Below are 18,202 nucleotides of genomic sequence, written 5' to 3' on the forward strand. Positions count from 1 at the left end.
CTCCAATCATCCCATAGACACTTGTACCCCCACAGGGACTACGGAAAGGATTTATTAAGGCAAACACGTTACTTAGTACTGCTTTAACCAGTGAACTGAATGTGTCATCAGCTTTTTAAACTTTGGCCCAAAAGATCTCCCTGAATCACTAGCTTTTGGGGGTCAGAAAGTCTCCAGAACGTCACCTGTATAACCATAGACTTAATTCAGGGTGTCAATATTAAGAGAGCGCACTTTATTTGGAAAAAAAAAACGAAGCCTGGTTCACCGCAGGAGGCTAAAAATACCAACTATTAGAGAATCCCCCTCAACTGTTATTCTTTGTTTCCAAGCGCCGTGTTTAGCCCAGTCACCGCTTTGCTCAAATGTGGTGGACCATCTCCCCCTTGATGCCGAGAATCTGGTCAAAAAACACCCACGTTTTCAGTTTTTTACACATCACTCCTTGGGCGGCGTACAAAAGCAACTCTGTCCGCGAGCCGGGGAGAACAGAAATAGACACTGTTCAAAAGCGCGCTTGCAGTGGAACAACTATGCCATGTTGGGAGGCATCCACTGTAATATAAATGCCGTAATGTGTTTAAATGTTCGAGGGAGTTAGACTGAGAGCCGTTTCGAGACAAAGTGCTGAAAACGCTGCGGAGAGAAGCGGCGCGTCTCCCAGGCCGACTGCTGGAACGTTACACAAAGACTGCTGTACTGTCAACCAAAAATGTTCCCTTTGAAGTGGAGTTATTTTATTACTTTTGCTAGAGTTTGGTCAACGAAATGGGCTTGCAATTGAGTGTTCTGCCAGTATATGCACCGAGCAAACGCTGGAACAGGCCCAATCCAGACGGCGTAGTATAAGGATAGCTGGGGGAGGGGAATCTGGCGTCAAATAAACAAAAAAAAAACAAAAAAAATGTACCTACTTCTGCTTAGAATAGTATGGAAATTCAGAACTAGGCGTTTACAATTTGACTTTGAAAGGGCTATGTCATGCGAAATCGACTTTTTGGAGCTTTTAACCATGTTGTTATGCTGTTTCCTTATCAAAAACACCCCCAGTTCTCAGCAATCCTCCTGAATCCTGCTCTGAGCTGTGAAGGAGCTCTTTCGAACCTACTCTGGACACCTGTTCTTTTTTCTTACCTAACGATAATGTGGCGAAAATGGACGTTTGGCTACGAGAGGACAGACTTTATTCAACCTTCCTAAAGACGAGGCCACTCGCCAGACGTTGGAATTTCTCTCCGGGATTCAGTGACTATCAGCCAAAAGAGTGTTTTTCTGTGACTGTCTCTGATGGATGTTTGGTGAACCTTCGCCAGAATCAAAATGGATTAACTTTTATAACCAACGTGAGTCCCATATTGTAAACACCTGAGGGATGGAGCAGCCAGGACAGAGCAGTGAGTCATGTTAGCTCGTGTGTGTTAGCCATTTACGGAGCTGTGTTGCAGATGTCAACTCCTTATAACTGCATTGTGAAGTAACTTCACTTTTGCTGTGAAATGTATTTTTCTACTATGGTAAAGTTGTGTGAGCGGAGAGAGGGGGCGGAGTTAACTGAATCCAAGTGTTTTGTCTTCCGGGTTGGAAGAATACCTCAAGAAAATAGTTATATTCATCACAATAATTAGTGCTCCATAGTGGTAGAGGTACAATATATCAAATAAATGCCTATACTTTACTTTGGAATGGCTAAAATAGCATGATACAGATCCTTTAAAAGAAACATATCATTTATTATGGGATGAACTCAAAGACATACAACATTTTCCCATACACGCTATAGACCCATTTCTTTCACACATTGTTAAAATAATCTGCATCAGTGAGCACTTTTCCTTTGTCAAGAGAATCCATTCCCCTCGCAGAAAATAGTCTATTGTGTCAAGTTAATCAGACTCAAAGGTGAATCAAAACAACTGGACTGACTTTTAAAAAAGAGCTGACATTGTTGGCTTTATATTAAGATGTGCTTGTTAGTATTAAGTGTTAATAAGGTATTAAAGCAGTACTAAGTAACTTGTTTACCTTAATATATCCTTTTTGTTGTCCCTCTGGGGGTAATACAAGTGTAAATGGGATGACTGGAGGGTCTTTCATCTCCCCCTGGTGTCTCTGGTCAGAAAACCACAATTGCAACTTCGCTGCCTTGGGGTAGGCGTCACCAATACCCACTAATGGAATCACAAAGAAGAAGCTAACATGCTAAGGGGAAAGCTAACTGTGGGCTAGCACCAGTTAAACAGTATTTACAGCCAGGTTTGAGAGAAATGATTGGATGAACAATATCCCTCTTTCCCTTTGTCTTTTCTGCCAATGACTTTCACGGACAATTAATAAGTAAAAAAAACGCAACATGCTACGACACCTGCAGTGGCGCTTATGGCCTCTAGGGGCAAGAGCTACTCATGTCACTAGGCCATGAATAATATGCTTGTATAGATATTAATACGTTTCTTATTATACTATCATCTATTAACATTCTAATAGGCCATGAATAATATGCTTATTCATGGCCTTCCCTAATCCTAACCTTAACTCTAACCTTAAGCACACCTTAATATAAAGCGTAGTGCTGTAGTGCTCTGAACAGTATTTTCTGGATTTTATTTTGTCACAGAGGGAACCACAAAACTGATTTCCACATATCAAAATCCCATAATCCAACATCAGATCCGTTTTGAGCAGTTAAGTGTCGTCAAAGTGTGTTCATCACGGCGCCATTAATCTTTGCTAGCATGCCATTAGCTGAATTCAAGAACTTTTTTCCCCCACAGTTTTAGAATTTGTTCTTTCCGATACTAATTTGAATTCAATCTACCCATTTATATTTATAAGAGATGAAAAAATGAATAATAATTGTATTGCATATCGTGTATTGTCCTATATTCAATCAGTTCTGTGTTTTCCAGCCTCCAGCCAAAGGAGCTTTCCTGAGAGGATCTGGCATGGACCAAACAACGGGACGATTCACCGCACCCATCACCGGCATCTACCAGTTCTCTGCGAACGTCCACATCGGTGAATACAACTATTCAGCTGTGATCGATTTGCATTCATAAACGTGCCTTTTCAAACCCTTTGTTCTTCTTCTAGATCATAATGAGGTGAAGAGGAGCAAGAGTCAGCTGAAAGCACGAGACAATGTCCGGGTCCTGATCTGCATCGATTCCCTCTGTCACAGATACACGTGAGTGTTTTTTGTACCGGCTGACGGGATCTCATTGTGCAGTGTTGTCACATATGGCAGATTCCTGGACCATGTTGGGCCTGTAGAGTTTGTCTTTGTTATTTTCTCCCACAACATAAGCAGTACAGGCTGATATTGCAAATAGACGCACTGCTGAGGAAAATGTGGTACCCTGACTCTCGCTTCTGTCACCTCTGTAGTATTTTTGTGTTCAATGCTTAAGGGGAGACACTACAGGCAAAACTCATTTTTTTCAGTTTTCAGGTTTTGGGGCCAAATTGGTCTCTGAACATACAAGCTTTCACCCGGAAACCAAAAATATGCCTAATCTTCACAATAACATGTTTAAATATTGCGCTGATTCAATGTTCCCCCATAGACTTAAATGGGAGAATGCAATTTCAAGGGCCTTTTTCTCAAAACACATTTTTCTGTCATTGTGGCGACACTATGTCCACTTCAGTCGGACCTAAAGACTTCAAATTTTCCAGCCTTGGACTGAACAATATTTGGAAGATTTTTTCAGAGGGATTTTTTATTGTTTAATCCCTAAGCCCCATTTATTGAGTTTTGAATGTCAAAAAATAAGGCGAAAATAATTTTTTTACACATTTGTCCACTAAAAAACAGCTTATTTTAAAACTAAACAAGACATCCAAAATCCCCTCTAAGTCTTGGTAACTCATTCATCAATAAAATGAAACCATAAATTTGAATGTAACTCTATCCATTATTCAGATTTCGTCGCCGAAAAGATGGGAAATTTGGGGCATTTTTAGGCATAAAACACCTTGTTCTTATATGAAAAGATAAAATAACAGAAAACTTGCAATGTATTTTATTCTCACATTTATACCAGTGATCTACAGCAAAAGTTTCAAATTGATATCTGTAAATTTAATTTTTTTCCCTATTCACCTGCAGTGTCTCGCCTTAAGGTGAGGAGACATCTGGCTTTACCCGGGAGAGTCCCAGTTTTGTGTACCGTGTCCCGTGTCCCGGATTTCTCCAACCCCAGTGTTTTGTCCCACGTTTACGAGACTGTTTCTGTCTGGGAGAGAGCTACAGTCAGGCCCGCCTCATCCACTGGGCTTCCTGAGCTGGAGCACAGGGGCCAAGGGGACTACAAAACGGGCTCCGCAGTTTTCTGATTGGAAACACAGCTCTGTGAGCACAAGTGAGCATGAAAACAGTAAAATTCATAGAATGGCTATGATGGCTTACATCAGGGGTGTCCAAACTTTTTTTCATGGGGGGCCGCATACTGAAGCGTACACAGGGTGAAGGGCCATAGATCGGTGGTTAGTGCCGCAAAACCTTTGACTAGCAAAGGTTTAAATTGCGCCCCACACCTTTATTTATGCTCAAAACCTTCATGCCTGCTCTGTCTCACAGTAAAAGGTTAGTTGTTTGGTTAGAATTGTGTGGAATTAATACATTTCAAATAAAAAGGACTATCTCTGATGATGTGTCCCGATTCAGCAAGAAGGCAGAGGGCCACCAAAAATTGGTCTGAGGGCCGCATTTGGCCCCCGGGCCGTACTTTGGACACCCCTGGCTTACATTAATGAGTCGGCTGAATGCGTAGTGGTGGATTCTGAGCCCAAAAGACAATTCTGCCTATATTGTACTAAGTAGCTCTTGCCCCTAGAGGCCATAAGCGCAACTGCAGGTGTCATAGCATGTTGCTATTTTTTTACTTATTAATTGTCCGTGAGAGTAAATACTACACTGACAGTGAAGGCGAGGGGACAGAGGGATATTGTTCATCCAATTACACAATGGAAAAAAAAAAAAAATCCCTCAAACCTGGCTGTAAATACTGTAAAAGTGGCGCTAGCCCACAGTTAGCTTTGCCCGTTAGCCTGCTAGTTCCTCTTCGTGATTCTATTAATGTGTATTGGTGACTCTGGTCCGGTGGCAGTCAAGTTGCAAGTGTGGTTTTCTGGCCAGAGCCACCAGGGGGAGATGAAAGACCCTCCAATCATCCCATAAACACTTGTATCACCCCCAGAGGGACTACGAAAAGGATTTATTTAGGTAAACAAGTTACTTAGTACTGCTTTAAGTGCAAGCATTGATTATTCTATTTATTAAAGGTTATAAACAGCATAAGTACGTGTGCTGATCTGATTGTCAACAATGGAATATGTGTAAGCCATCTCGTGTTAGAGTGTGTGGGGGTGGGGCTATATCCAATATGCTCCGAGTCGGACCATCAGTCTGTCCTGTCTTTGCTCACACACATCTCTGCACTTTATTTAGTCGGTGAGATTAGGATGGAACAATTGTTTTAACTCCTGTAGTTGTGTTAAAGCCCATGCCAGTTCCTCTTTTTTTTAGTTGACATCAGTGATACGTTTTTAGTGCGTCACTGTAGGCTATTAAAAACCTAACCCTACGTATAAAAAAGCCCGTAAGAGCCTTTTGTCATAGTTCAAAATATTCAGACCAACGAAACAGAGCAAAAGACCTAATTGCGAAGTCAAGATTTCAACCGGTCGACCTTTCCTTTGTTTACAAGCCCTTTTTGCATATGCTTTTCATTTAGGAAACTCCATAAACATGCCGGACTCGCACTCCCATTGCGTAAAACTGATCCCAGGAAGTCTCTTTTGCACAGAGCCACTGGACCGGCCGGGACCGTTCCCCGCTCCCTCGTGTCGTATTAGCGGCGAACGCTAACCCCGGCCGCTCGCTAGAATTTATGAGGCGTTAAAAATGTTGTCTGTTGCAGTTTGTGTGGAACCACTTTGGCATTTCCTGCGTAAAAGCGCGGAGCAGGTCTTAAAAAGAAATGTCCTCTCGTTTGGAGCCGTGGTCCCTGTCGCCGAGCTAATCTTTATTGAGGCACCTTTGACCTCAGAGGAAGCCAGTTACGCCGCTGCAGCGTTAACGTCCAAATCCCTCCCCGTCGCGGAGCTGGGAAAGCGGCTAATGATGAGGCTTAGCTCGGTAATGGGAAGCGGCCTGGATAGTATAGGCCCACTTAAACTTACTTAAACCTCCTTTTTTTTTTTACTAGAAATTGTACACGGTTAAATAGAACGTGTGGCAGTGTCAGTTTTTATGATTTACTACAAGAAGAAATATTTCAGCTGGTCAAAATCACCAAATAGAAGAGGAATAATGGGAGTCTCCCTAATTCCTGAGGCTCTGTTGATCAACATTTCCTAGATTTTGTTTAAAATACCACCATATTAACAGTTGTGTCGGAAGCCATGTATTGCAAACAGAGCCGGTGCTGGCCCTTCTGGGGCCCTGAGCAAAAATCCGCACGGGGCCCTGCAGTTCGCATCCCATGGCTATTCGACGAAGAGCGAATCCATTTACGGTCAAAACTGTGCAGTAGTGCAGGGCAGAAGGGGAACATACAGACCTCAATTCAGGCCCTGCCCCTCTGTGTGAGAACCACTAACCACTAAGCCACTGTGAGACTGGGATTTAGGACGACTAGTCTATTTCCCAACTTTTTAAAATGGAAAATGGTCACATTCTCTCACCTCTGACCTACAGTTTGGGAACCACTGATTTAAAACTAACTGAAACCTGCACCTGACGGTTATTTCTGTCTGACCACTGAGCATTTACCCATTTCGTTTTAGACTGTGCACATTCAGAGAACCAGAGTTACTGTAAGTAACTGCGCACATTAGAACCGTGTGGATTCAACTCATCTTTGAGACAAAAAGGCCGTGGACAGTGTAACAACACCGTAGTTTGACTGAGATGAGGGGCCCTTGCGGCTGCGGGGGCCCTACGCAACTTGCATAGTTTGCCTATAGGAAAAAACGGCTCTGATTGGAAAACTTTTGATACTCAACTCAACTCCAACGACGTGTTCCAGCCTTGTCCTAATGTGTAGAATGAGCTCAGACCTGTTCACCACAACTGCCTCCAAAATCCTGCACTGTCACTAAAAAAGGTGATAATTCGGGTCCGAAATGACGTCATGCACGAGGTTAATACAGAAGGTGCAGTCACACGTATGACCTGAGGTGGCAGTAGTGAGTTTAAAATGGCGGACTTGCATCTAGCCCCTTTAAAGTTGATACGGTTAATAGCTGTTTTGGTGCTGATTGATTTAACCTGTTAGATAAGATTTGTGTCCATTTGCACCTAAAATATTAGGTTTATTTATTAATTAACATTTCAAACCCTCTCCCAGCGGCTGGAACATTGGCGCCTTCTATTTTGTCGGGACAACAGGAAGTGTTTCGTTGCTGTTAGCGGAGCTTTGACATCAATGTCACTGCAGGTTTCTGTTTCGTTTTTACCGCGGACCGGATTATTTGTTGTTATCTCGTGTAAAAGGCGAGTTTAGACGGAGCGTTTGTGTTTGTGATCGATCATGAGACTGACCCGAGAGAAGACGAGACGCTCGCGCTGATGGGAGGAGTTATTTTGAGGCGTGGGACTGACCTGCACACGGAGCAGCTGGACGTGCTTTGAAGACGCGATGGAGACTTTATTAAAACCCTGGAGGGTCACACAACATTTGTTGTTTGCCCTGTTTCCACAAATATAGTCACAGGAGGTTTGAAAAGTGGCTAAATCTGTGTCAAAGTTACGCTCGGATCAGCTCCTCCGCAGCGTCTCCCATCGGCCCGGGTTCCCGTTTGTTTACTTCCTGCACGTGAGTTTTCATTTCCACCAGTATGAGACTAATTCCTAACATGGGGAATATTTCTACCGCTATAGTTTCTAATAAAAGCCCCGGCCTGTTTTAGAGACCGGCTTTAATTTGCCTCCGCCAGCCACGAACCCGGCCTCTGTCAGAGACCCGGCCGCTAATGGAATACAGGCCAGTATTAGAGAATTTACAGTAGCTTTTACTTTGAGGTTATTAACTTTTAGAGCTTAATCTTTCTCTCAGCGCTTCAGTAATTCTGTGAAAGGCCATGAGATGTGAACAGAATGTAATTGGTTGCCCTTTAGGAGCAAAATGCATCATAAAAACTGGAAAATTTGAAATCTGTTCTTTCTTTCCCCGCTTCCATAATCTACTAAAACCTTCAAAACCTACAGTAGCTTTTTGTTTCCTTCATGCATGTTTAGGTTTTTCCGTTCGATAAGGTCTCCCCCTCCGCACACTCGAACTGAAACCAGCGAGTGTGTCCGCAAACTCGCGCTCAACTCTGTCCCGGGCCGCTTATTATTGCCCTCTTTCAATAAAGTCGGCGAGAAGTGACAGAAATAAACGGCTCACTTAAGCCTGCTCCGACCGCAGAGAGGCACAATGAAAGCTCCGTATAAATAATAGCATTATAAAGGCCGACCAAACCAGAAGAGCGCTAAGCCTCAGCCCGGAGAGCCAAAGCCGCGCTCGGGAACATGCGGGGAATGAGTCTCGCAGCGATGACATTTGGAAAGGGGGAAAAACATGATAGATTTGCCGTAAAGATGGAGCCTTTTCCGCTTAACAAGAGCCAGTGCTTCTCCCTGTGTGGCTGTGTGTGTGTTGCGACGCATTACGGTTGTTAGAGCACATTTGACAGCCTGTTTTTTTTGTGTTTTTTTTGTTTTCGCAGATCGCTTGAGATGATCGTGGGGTTAGAAAGTAACAGCAAGATCTTCACCGTCAGTGTCCAAGGGCTGCTGGAGCTGCAGGTGAGAAATATCGACGTTTTAAAGCCACAAACCACCATCTTTGGAGACATGAGGTTAAGGAAAAGGGTTTGAAACAGTGGTGAACAAGGCTGTGTTTGTGTAAATAATGAGCCATCTCGGAATAGGGTTGGTGGATTGAGACACAATCTGTCTCTCTTTGATGAATTGGGGGTTGTGGAACACTGAGGTGGAGGCTGCGAGGTCATATCAACACTTCTTTTCATTATAACAGTGCATTTATGAATGTATTTTAAAGGATCTGTATCATGTTATTTTAGCCATCCCAAAGTAAAGTACCTCTACCTCTACCCCTATGGAGCACTATTTCTTGTGAGAAATATAAGTATTTTCTGGGGGTATTTTGCAAACCCGGAAGACACGACGCTTCGATTCAGTTAACTCCGCCCCCTCTCTCCGAGCTAATCTGCCCATGCGTTATTAGCAGTAAAATAAAAATAAATATCACATATAATAAGTGGAGTAACTTCACAATGCAGTTAAAAGGCGTTGAAATCTGCAACACATAAATGGCAAACACACACACGCTAACACACAAGCTAGTATGCGTTTTGATTGATTCACTGCTCTGTCCTGGCCGCTCCATCTGGTGTTTATGGGACCAACGTTGGTAATAAAAGTTAATCCACTGTGATTCTGCCGTTGGTTCAGAAACACACTATTTTGGCTGGTAGTTCAACTTCTGCCGAGTGGCCTCTTCTTTAGGAAGGTTGAATAAAGTCCTGTCCTCTCGTACCCAAACGCTTTTCTCCGTGACATTATCGTTAGGTAAGAAAAAGGAACAGGCGTCTCCAGAGTAGGTTAGAAAGAGCTCCATTTTCACATCCTTCAGTGTAAACGTGACATCTGTTTAGACGCTCAGGGGGTGCGTTTGTTTTGTCCGAAGGGACAGTGCTGATGCCTCGGGCACTTCCTTTTTTTCTTTTCTTTTCTCTTTTTATTTCTTACAACAGAAACAATGAAATAAGCTGTTTTATCCATTAAAATCAGGCATTACATTACAGAAGTCGTGCTCTTCCTGTTTGACACTATGACGTAAAAAACGTCAGAGTGTCATAACTCAGTGGTTTTCCAGCAGAGGGCGGAGCAGCTGCTCAGAGAGCAGGATTGAGGAGGATTGCTGAGAACTGCATGAATGAAACCAAAAACCACTCTAGGCGTATTTTTGATAAGGAAATAGCATTACAACATGGCTAAAAGCTCCAAAAAGTCGATTTTGCATGATATAGGCCCTTTAGGAGAAAATTGAACCCCCCAAAATGGAAATAAACGTATATTAATACATCAGATTTGAGATGTTTTGGACATGAAGCGCAGATTACATTTTACAGTTGGTTCAAGGTTCGACTCTATTAATGTCCCGAAGTAAATTATGAGGCAGCAGGTGTTACACAGTAAATAATTGTATTAGGAACAAGGATCATACAGTCACAGTCATCATCAGTCCAGCTCTGAACAGCAAAGAGCCAATCAGCATAAAATCAGACAAAGCCTAAGGTGCGGTGAGAGCATTTACCTTTGCAACAGCCTCTGGAATAAAAGAAGCCCTGGCCCGATGGGTTCCCGTCTGGGGCATTGTCAGCCTATACGTCCGGAGGGGAGTAAAGGAGGGGAGTAAATTAAATCCCTTAAAAGGAACAGGCCACCGTTTTTCCATACAGACATGTGTTCTTACCTGAGCTTAGACGAGTTGATGCGTACCTGTCTGGTCTTTGTGCCTGTGGAAGAGCTTGGTCACTTCCAACTTCACCCCTGTTTGGAGCTATAGGAATATACTGGGAGAGGCCAAATGCTAACAACATCTTTGATCGTTTTGTGTGACTGAGGGCACATTGCATTGGGTTCAATTCTTCATATTTATAGAGTTACTAATGCACCAACTTAGATTTAGTTTCTACTGTTTGCAGCATTAGTTCTTCTGAGAATGTCTTCCATATCCACATCCAAGTAAAATTGGCACTGCGTGATATTTAACTGAATAGAAAATCAATTGAATTAAATCGTGAATCGAATCGATTCAATTTGGAAAATCTGAATCGATGCCCAGCCGTAGTATTTACACAAATAAACTATTCCACAGGGCCTTTGGTTGGGAGACACCCATGAGGTAGAATTACTTATGGCTTAGTACAACCGATTAGCAATTATGACAAACAATATTTTACTTTTTAGCTTTTCGACATTGCAGCTGAACTCATTGACAAATCTGAAGAGCTTCTGACTCAAAGCATTACGATCCACTTTTCCCTCATACATTTGCATAAACTGACATGCACGTTATTTCTCCTCTCCAGGCGGGACAATACACTTCCATATTTGTGGACAACGCGGCGGGCGCCTCCATCACGATACAGAACGGCTCGGACTTCATGGGCATGCTGCTCGGGGTATAGCCACTGCCCCAAACGGCGGGACGTTTGAATGAAAATCTACGAACGAACTTCTGAGCGTTCCCCCCACTCTCCTCACAAACCAGTCCGGACCTTTGAGTCGTTGGGGACTCCAGGCTGAGGACGACTGAACTTTTTTTTTTTATTGGACGATGCAATACATTACAGAGAACTGGTGAAGCCTATGCACTGCAGCTTTTGAAGACGCTGAGATAGAGGAGTGTCCGTTACAATGTCGTAGGCCTGGGAGCGATGCAAGATTTGGACGTTTCCTGCAAATGTTTAAACTCATTGACGCGCCGTGGATGAGTTTCGTTGAAAGCTACAGAGGTGGAGTACACTGGACCATGGAAATATGCTCATAAAAGGCCTAGCAATGTCTTACAGAGTTGAATGTCCCCACATAGCCTCATGACAAGTTCAGCGTATTCCTACATGTGTTGTTGTTCATATGTTTATATGAATGTATATTTCAGACATACAGAGGTATGTAAGCTGCATCATAAATGTTATTCTATATTTATGTTGAGATGTAAAATATATCTTTTCTGATGATTTACACTCTATGAATGTTTAAGCCACAGATTGAAAATAAACTTATATTTAGAGATGATTGTGTCGCTGTGGAATCGGTCTAAACGTTTTGATGGTATTTCGCATGATATTGTCATTGTTCATCTAAGCCTTAAAGGGACTATATATCAGTCATGTAACGTTTGTTGTTATGGCAGCCATTTTGAATACCAAAGTACAATTATGCAGTACTACAACATGTAACAATATCTCTACTCAGGATATAATAGAAAGACAAGTGATTGACAGCGGCATTTTTATGAACTCGTAATCATTGCTCAAAAAGATGACAGTAAAAACACGAGTAAAAACACGCCCCCAGATACTCATGTTTATGTGAATATACCAGTGAGTCAGTGTTTAAGATGTTAGCATGCTACCGGTTAGCATTTAGCTTCAACAGCTCAGCAAGAGAAAGCCCCGAACCACAAACATCTGGCCTTGGATGTTTATCGTGTTGAAGCCACTGACAGTTGATTGGATCAGCTGTTAATGGTTGAAGCTAAATGCTAACCGGTAGCATGCTAGCGTCTTGGGCAGCTTAAACACTGACTCAGACTGAGACTCTGTTGAGAAAGGTTTTCTGTTTTCTCTTTGATGTGTTCATTTAGTCTTCAGAGTGAAGCAGATCTTTAGTAAATCCTGCTGTAGCTCCACAGACAGAGCTGCTATGTCTGTGCCACATTTACTGCTTATATCACATAAACGTGTGTTTTAACTGTTATCTTCACGAGCAATGATTACAAGTTCATAAAAATGCCACTGTCGATCAGTCTTTCATTTTTCATCCTGAGTAGAGATGTTGTTACATGTTGTACTAGCACTGCATAATTGTACTTTGGCATTCAAAATGGCCACCGGAACTATGCGTGATGTCATTGGAAAAGTGTGTATACAGAGTTTAAAAATGTTAAAATTTTGTATTTTCCTCCCCCTACATGTTCCAGCCATGTCCTAATGTGTAGAATGAGCCCAGGCCTGTTCACCACAACTGCCTCTAAAATCCTGCAAAGTCACTGAAAAAGTTGTTACTTCAGGTCCAAATTGATATCAATGCCCTAAAAATGCCCCAAATTTCCCATCTTTTCGGCGACGACATTCAAATTTATGGTTTCATTTGATTGATAAATGAGCTACCAAGACGTTTTCAGAGGGGATTTTGGATTTCTTGTTTAGTTTTTAAAAAAAATCTGTTTTTTAGTGGAAAATTTTGTAAAAATGTAATTTCCGCCTTATTTTTTGACATTCAAAACTCAATAAATGGGGCTTAAGGGATTAGATAATAAAAAATCCCTCTGAAAAAATCTTCCAAATATTGTTCAGTCCAAGGCTGGAAAATTTTAAGTCTTTAGGTCCGACTGACGTGGACATAGTGTCGCCACAATGACAGAAAAATGAGAAAAAGAAAAGGGCCCTTGAAATTGCGTTCTCCCATATAAGTCTATGGGGGAACATTGAATCAGCACAATATTTAAACATGTTGTTGTGAAGATTAGGCATATTTTCTGTTTCCGGGTGAAAGCTTGTATGTTCAGAGACCAATTTGGCCCAAAACCTGAAAACTGAAAAAATTGAGTTTTGCCTGTAGTGTCTCCCCTTAAGAAAGCACTCTGGCTGCTGCAGTGTGACGGTTGGTCGACTCACTAGTTTCCCTGTAAGTATCTGTCTTGAAAGACTCTCGATGAGACTATACATCATTCTGATTAAACGTCCGTCCCGTCAGCAGAACGAGCTTATGACCATCACGGTGCCGTATAACAGAGTCCTCTCCTCGTTTTTAAAAACCCCATCACACAGCGACCGCAGGAACATTGCACCCACGAGTTCTTTCAGCAGCAGCACGGCCCGGGCCACTGGGAAGCGCACCAGCCTCGAAACACAAACAGAGCCTTATTATTCCTGAATAAATTACCATACTCCTCAGGCCGCAGTTCTGTGGCTTTTATTTTCCCAGAGCGAGCCGTTCACATGCGCTAATGCCCCGAGAGATGTTTTTTTGCGAAACGAATAATGAAAATAGAAACGCTCGGAAATGTCTTTACTCAGAAAACACTGCACTTTTTGCGTATCGTGTTCTCGGTGACGGGCGATTACAAAGCGCTCGCTCACTTTTTTTTATTAGGCGTCGTCTTTCACCGCGGTCGGCCCGTGCCAGGACGCGAGACGTGCGGCGCTTAGCCTTCAATTGCTCAACAGCCGGAGAGGTGAGTGGACTCGGCAAAATATTTACTCAAGTCAGGAGGGTCGTCGAGAATTAGCCTTTCAAATGATTACTCAAAGTGAAAGAAGTACTCGGTGAAAATACTGTGGAACTGTTTGAGCGTGGACGTCGGATTGTTGATCTAATTATAAAATCTTCCAATGTTAATGAAGATCTTGTCACTGGAAAAAAAACCTTTACTCTGACTTTAAAGGGCCTCTTCAGTCTTGTTCCGTGCCAGGTCCAACTGACTGAAGGTCAAAAGCCTTCCGGTTAAGAGAGATTTCTTGGTTGTCATGCCCACACTGCTCTTCGGAGGTCTGTCCACAGATTTTCACTGAGGTTCGGGTCAGGAGAATATAAAGGCCATGGCCAAACCTACAGTTGCGGCTCTTGAGGTCGTCCATCTTGGATTCTGAGGTGTGTTTTAGGAGCATCATCCATTTGTAGAAGCCATTCTCTTTTTAACATGAGCCTTTTCACAGATGGTAACACGTGTGCTTCCAGAATTGGTTGGAACTCATGCCCCTAGAGGCCACGAGCGCCACTGCAGGTGTCGTAGCATGTTGCGTTTTTTTACTCATTAATTGTCCGTGAGAGTAAATACTACACTGACAGGAAAGACAAAGGGAGAGAGGGATATTGTACATCCAATCACACAATGGAGATCATTTTTTTCACTCAAACTTGGCTGTAAATACTGTTTAAGTGACGCTAGCCCACAGTTAGCTTTGGCTGTTAGCCTGTTAGCTTCTTCTTCGTGATTCCATTAGTGTGTATTGGTGACTCTGACCCGGTGCAGACAAAGTTGCAGTTGTAGTTTTCTGGTCAGAGACACCAGGGTGAGATGAAAGACCCCTCAATCATTCCATCAACACTTGCATTACCTCAGAGGGACTAAGGAAAGGATTTATTAAGGTAAACAAGTTACTTAGAGCTGCTTTAATTTAATCAATTCTTCCTTTGAGCTGTGAAATGTTGTCTCCGGTACAGCTCCAAAGCAGGATCGATCCACCCCTATGCTTAAAGGTGTAAATACCTCTTTTTTTTTCTTGTTAAGAAGTAAAATTTGTTTAGTCCTCCAGTGTATTGTATAAAAACCGACATTTATGTTAAAAAGACTTCTGGGAAAAAAGGGCTGGTGTATTAGTTAGTTAAAGGTATGTAAGGTGCTTTATTTGTCATTATACAAACAAAATGTGTCCTCTGCATTCAACCCATCCCTCAACGCCGCCAGGACGACCAGTAAGGAGCAGTGGGCGGCGGCAGTACCGCACCCGGGGACCCATCTCCTGATGTGGAGCCAGGCTGACGGTCAGAATCATGTTTTTAGTGGTAGGGGAAACCGGAGAGCCAAAGGAAACCTACGCAGACACGGGGAGAACATGCAAACTCAGACTCAAACAGGTGGGAATCGAACCCAGGACCTTGTAGCTGTGAAGCACGACAACATGTACAATAGGCCAGGATGAATGAGAGCGTGTTTGAGAGTGTGAGTGTGGGACGACGGATGCAAATTAGCCCAAGGCAATCCGGTGTAGTGTGTTCACGGACATGCACTGTACTTACCAAGTGTTCGTAATATACATCTATATAAACCAATTGGCAAATTGCATGTTAGTTTAGTCAATAAATTACAGGTTTAACAGAGAGCCCGACAAGTTTATGAGTTCCCCTGCAGACTAAGTTTAGTAACGATCATTGTGTCTACTTGTTACTGTTCCCCCAGACTCCAAATCCCGGACAGAGACATCAGATTTGAAGTAAAGACAAGACAGTGATGGGCAGCACTGGTACTGAAGTCCATTAGAGCCGTGTGCCGGTTTAGGGGAAGATGCCACAGACCCATCCACAGGACCCCAAACCCAATCTACTGCGATGCTACTGCAGCCGGGGAGGGAGCTAGATATTTACACTACAACTGACAATGTATGATGTGTGCACTCCCTCTTTATTTGTTTGCAAAATCAAGTGTGGGGCCTTTAAAGGGACTACCGTAAATGCTCTAATATAGGCCGGGGCCTTTATTTACTCAAGGGCATCTAGGACCAGGCCTTTATTGGAACCAGGCCACAATTAGAGACAGGCCTTTATTTCTATTTGAGCAAAACGGACGACCAGGAAAATGAAGAAAAACAAGATTTGTGTCCATTTGACACACCGACCTAAAATATTAGGTTAATTTATTAATTAACATTGCAAACCCTCTCCCAGCGGCTGGAACATTGACGCCTTTTATTTTGTCGGGACAACAGGAAGTGTTTTGTTGCTGTTAGCGGAGCTTTGACATCAGTGTCACTGCAGGTTTCTGTTTCGTTTTTACCGCGGACCGGATTATTTGTTGTTATCTCGTGTAAAAGGCGAGTTTAGACGGAGCGTTTGTGTTTGTGATCGATCATGAGACTGACCCGAGAGAAGACGAGACGCTCGCGCTGATGGGAGGAGTTATTTTGAGGCGTGGGACTGACCTGCACACGGAGCAGCTGGACGTGCTTTGAAGACGCGATGGTGACTTTATTAAAACCCTGGAGGGTCACACAACATTTGTTGTTTGCCCTGTTTCTACAAATAGACACAGGAGGTTTGAAAAGTGGCTAAATCTGTGTCAAAGTTACGCTCGGATCAGCTCCTCCGCAGCGTCCCCATCGGCCCGGGTTCCCGTTTGTTTACTTCCTGCACGTGAGTTTTCATTTACACGAGTATGAGACAAATTCCTAACATGGGAAATATTTCTACCGCTATAGTTTCTAAAAATAGCCCCGGCCTGTTTTGATTTGCCTCCGCCAGTCGCGAACCCGGCCTCTGTTAGAGACCCGGCCTCTAATGGAATACAGGCCAGTATTAGAGAATTTACGGTATACAGAGTTTAAAAATGTTAAAATGAAGTATTTTCCTCCCCCTACATGTTCCTCCATGTCCTAATGTGTAGGAAGGTGTCAATTCGGGTCGAAGTGCCGTCACGCACGAGCTTAATATAGAAGCTGCAGTTACACGTATGACCTGAGGTGGCAGCAGTGAGCATAATATGGCTAACTTGCATCTAACCCCTTTAAGTTTAAACTGTGGTAAACAACAAAACAAAAAAGATGCATCAGGTTTGTTTAGATGCCAAATTCAGACAAAAACTGAAACTTTACTCAAGCAGATGTAGTTGTGTCTCTCAGATCACTACTCGCCTCTTTCTGCAGCTGAAAGAATGAACCACTTGTTGAGTTTTGATTGTCTCCGTCCCCCCCCCCCCTCCCCTTATGTGTTTAATGACAGCTATGCGGACATGCCGTAACCCATTCGCTGCGATGAAATTCTTCCACCGCGGTTGCGCCACAGCCGTTTCTGACAGGAATTTCCCATTGCTCCATTATCAGCATCAGACAGGCTGAGTGATCGCAATTACATGTGCGCAAACGCTAAGAGCCACCGCTGTTTGTGCTTCCCTCCAGAGAAGTGCGCGGCGCTGCATGAATGGGCCCATTGTGGAGCCCGGCCCTGCTGCCTGCAAACCAAACTTCTCTGTTGTTATAGCACTAATGATACCTTCATTATGAGATTCTTCCAGTGTCGACACGGGCTTATGGGACGACTTGTTAAAGCAAATTTTCGCGGCAGGGGGAGACTCGGATATTAAAAGGACGAGAATTCAGCAGCATTATTTTGTCTATTTTATTGAATTAAGGCTACACTACATCGACCTTTGTCCCAAGAGATTCTGAATTGATTTACCAGACGTGTCCTAACCCCAGAGTACTGTATTGCACTGGCTCCCAACTATTTTTGTCTAGTGGACCTGAACCCTTCGGAGGTACTCTGCACACACCCTACCTCAAAGGTGTTGCAGGTTGTTTGAAAGGAATGAATTAAAACTACTATATATAAGTCAAAGACTGTGTTGTGTGTTCAAAATTAAGCTAAAAACATAGATATAATATAATAAAGATGAGCGGGTCCCATTCTGCCCCATTCATTGAAAAAGGTCCTGAGTCTTGTGTGAAATTTAACAGCCGCTCTATCTCCTCCTACGCAGCCTGTTCCTTAAAAGGGCAAAAAGGCGGGAAGTCCTGCACTCGAGGGGCGGGCAGAGCCTCCACAGAGCTTGATTGACAGGCTCTGAAGCCAGTCAATGTACTGAAAATGCTTCCAAATTTCAGGCTGATAAACAAAAACTAGCGTGGTTAAAGATACTTCACCCACCCCAGTGTGGTCACATGGGTCACATGGGTCATAGTGATT

General features: G+C 43.2%; 1 protein-coding gene across 1 annotated transcript in view; it reads left to right on the forward strand.

Annotated features, from left to right (window-relative positions):
* Positions 1-11,745, forward strand: part of c1qtnf12 (C1q and TNF related 12) — a 47,670-nt gene extending 35,925 nt beyond the window's left edge. Inside the window, exons 5-8 of the mRNA XM_079580877.1 lie at positions 2,907-3,015; positions 3,091-3,184; positions 8,716-8,794; positions 11,107-11,745. Coding sequence (XP_079437003.1) covers positions 2,907-3,015; positions 3,091-3,184; positions 8,716-8,794; positions 11,107-11,205 — 381 coding nt within the window. The 3' untranslated portion in view covers positions 11,206-11,745. The remainder of the gene's footprint in view (positions 1-2,906; positions 3,016-3,090; positions 3,185-8,715; positions 8,795-11,106) is intronic.
* Positions 11,746-18,202: the final 6,457 nt, after the last annotated feature.

The sequence above is a fragment of the Gobius niger genome (genome assembly GCF_951799975.1).
Source record: "Gobius niger genome assembly, chromosome: 22".
NCBI classification, from domain to species: Eukaryota; Metazoa; Chordata; class Actinopteri; order Gobiiformes; family Gobiidae; genus Gobius; species Gobius niger.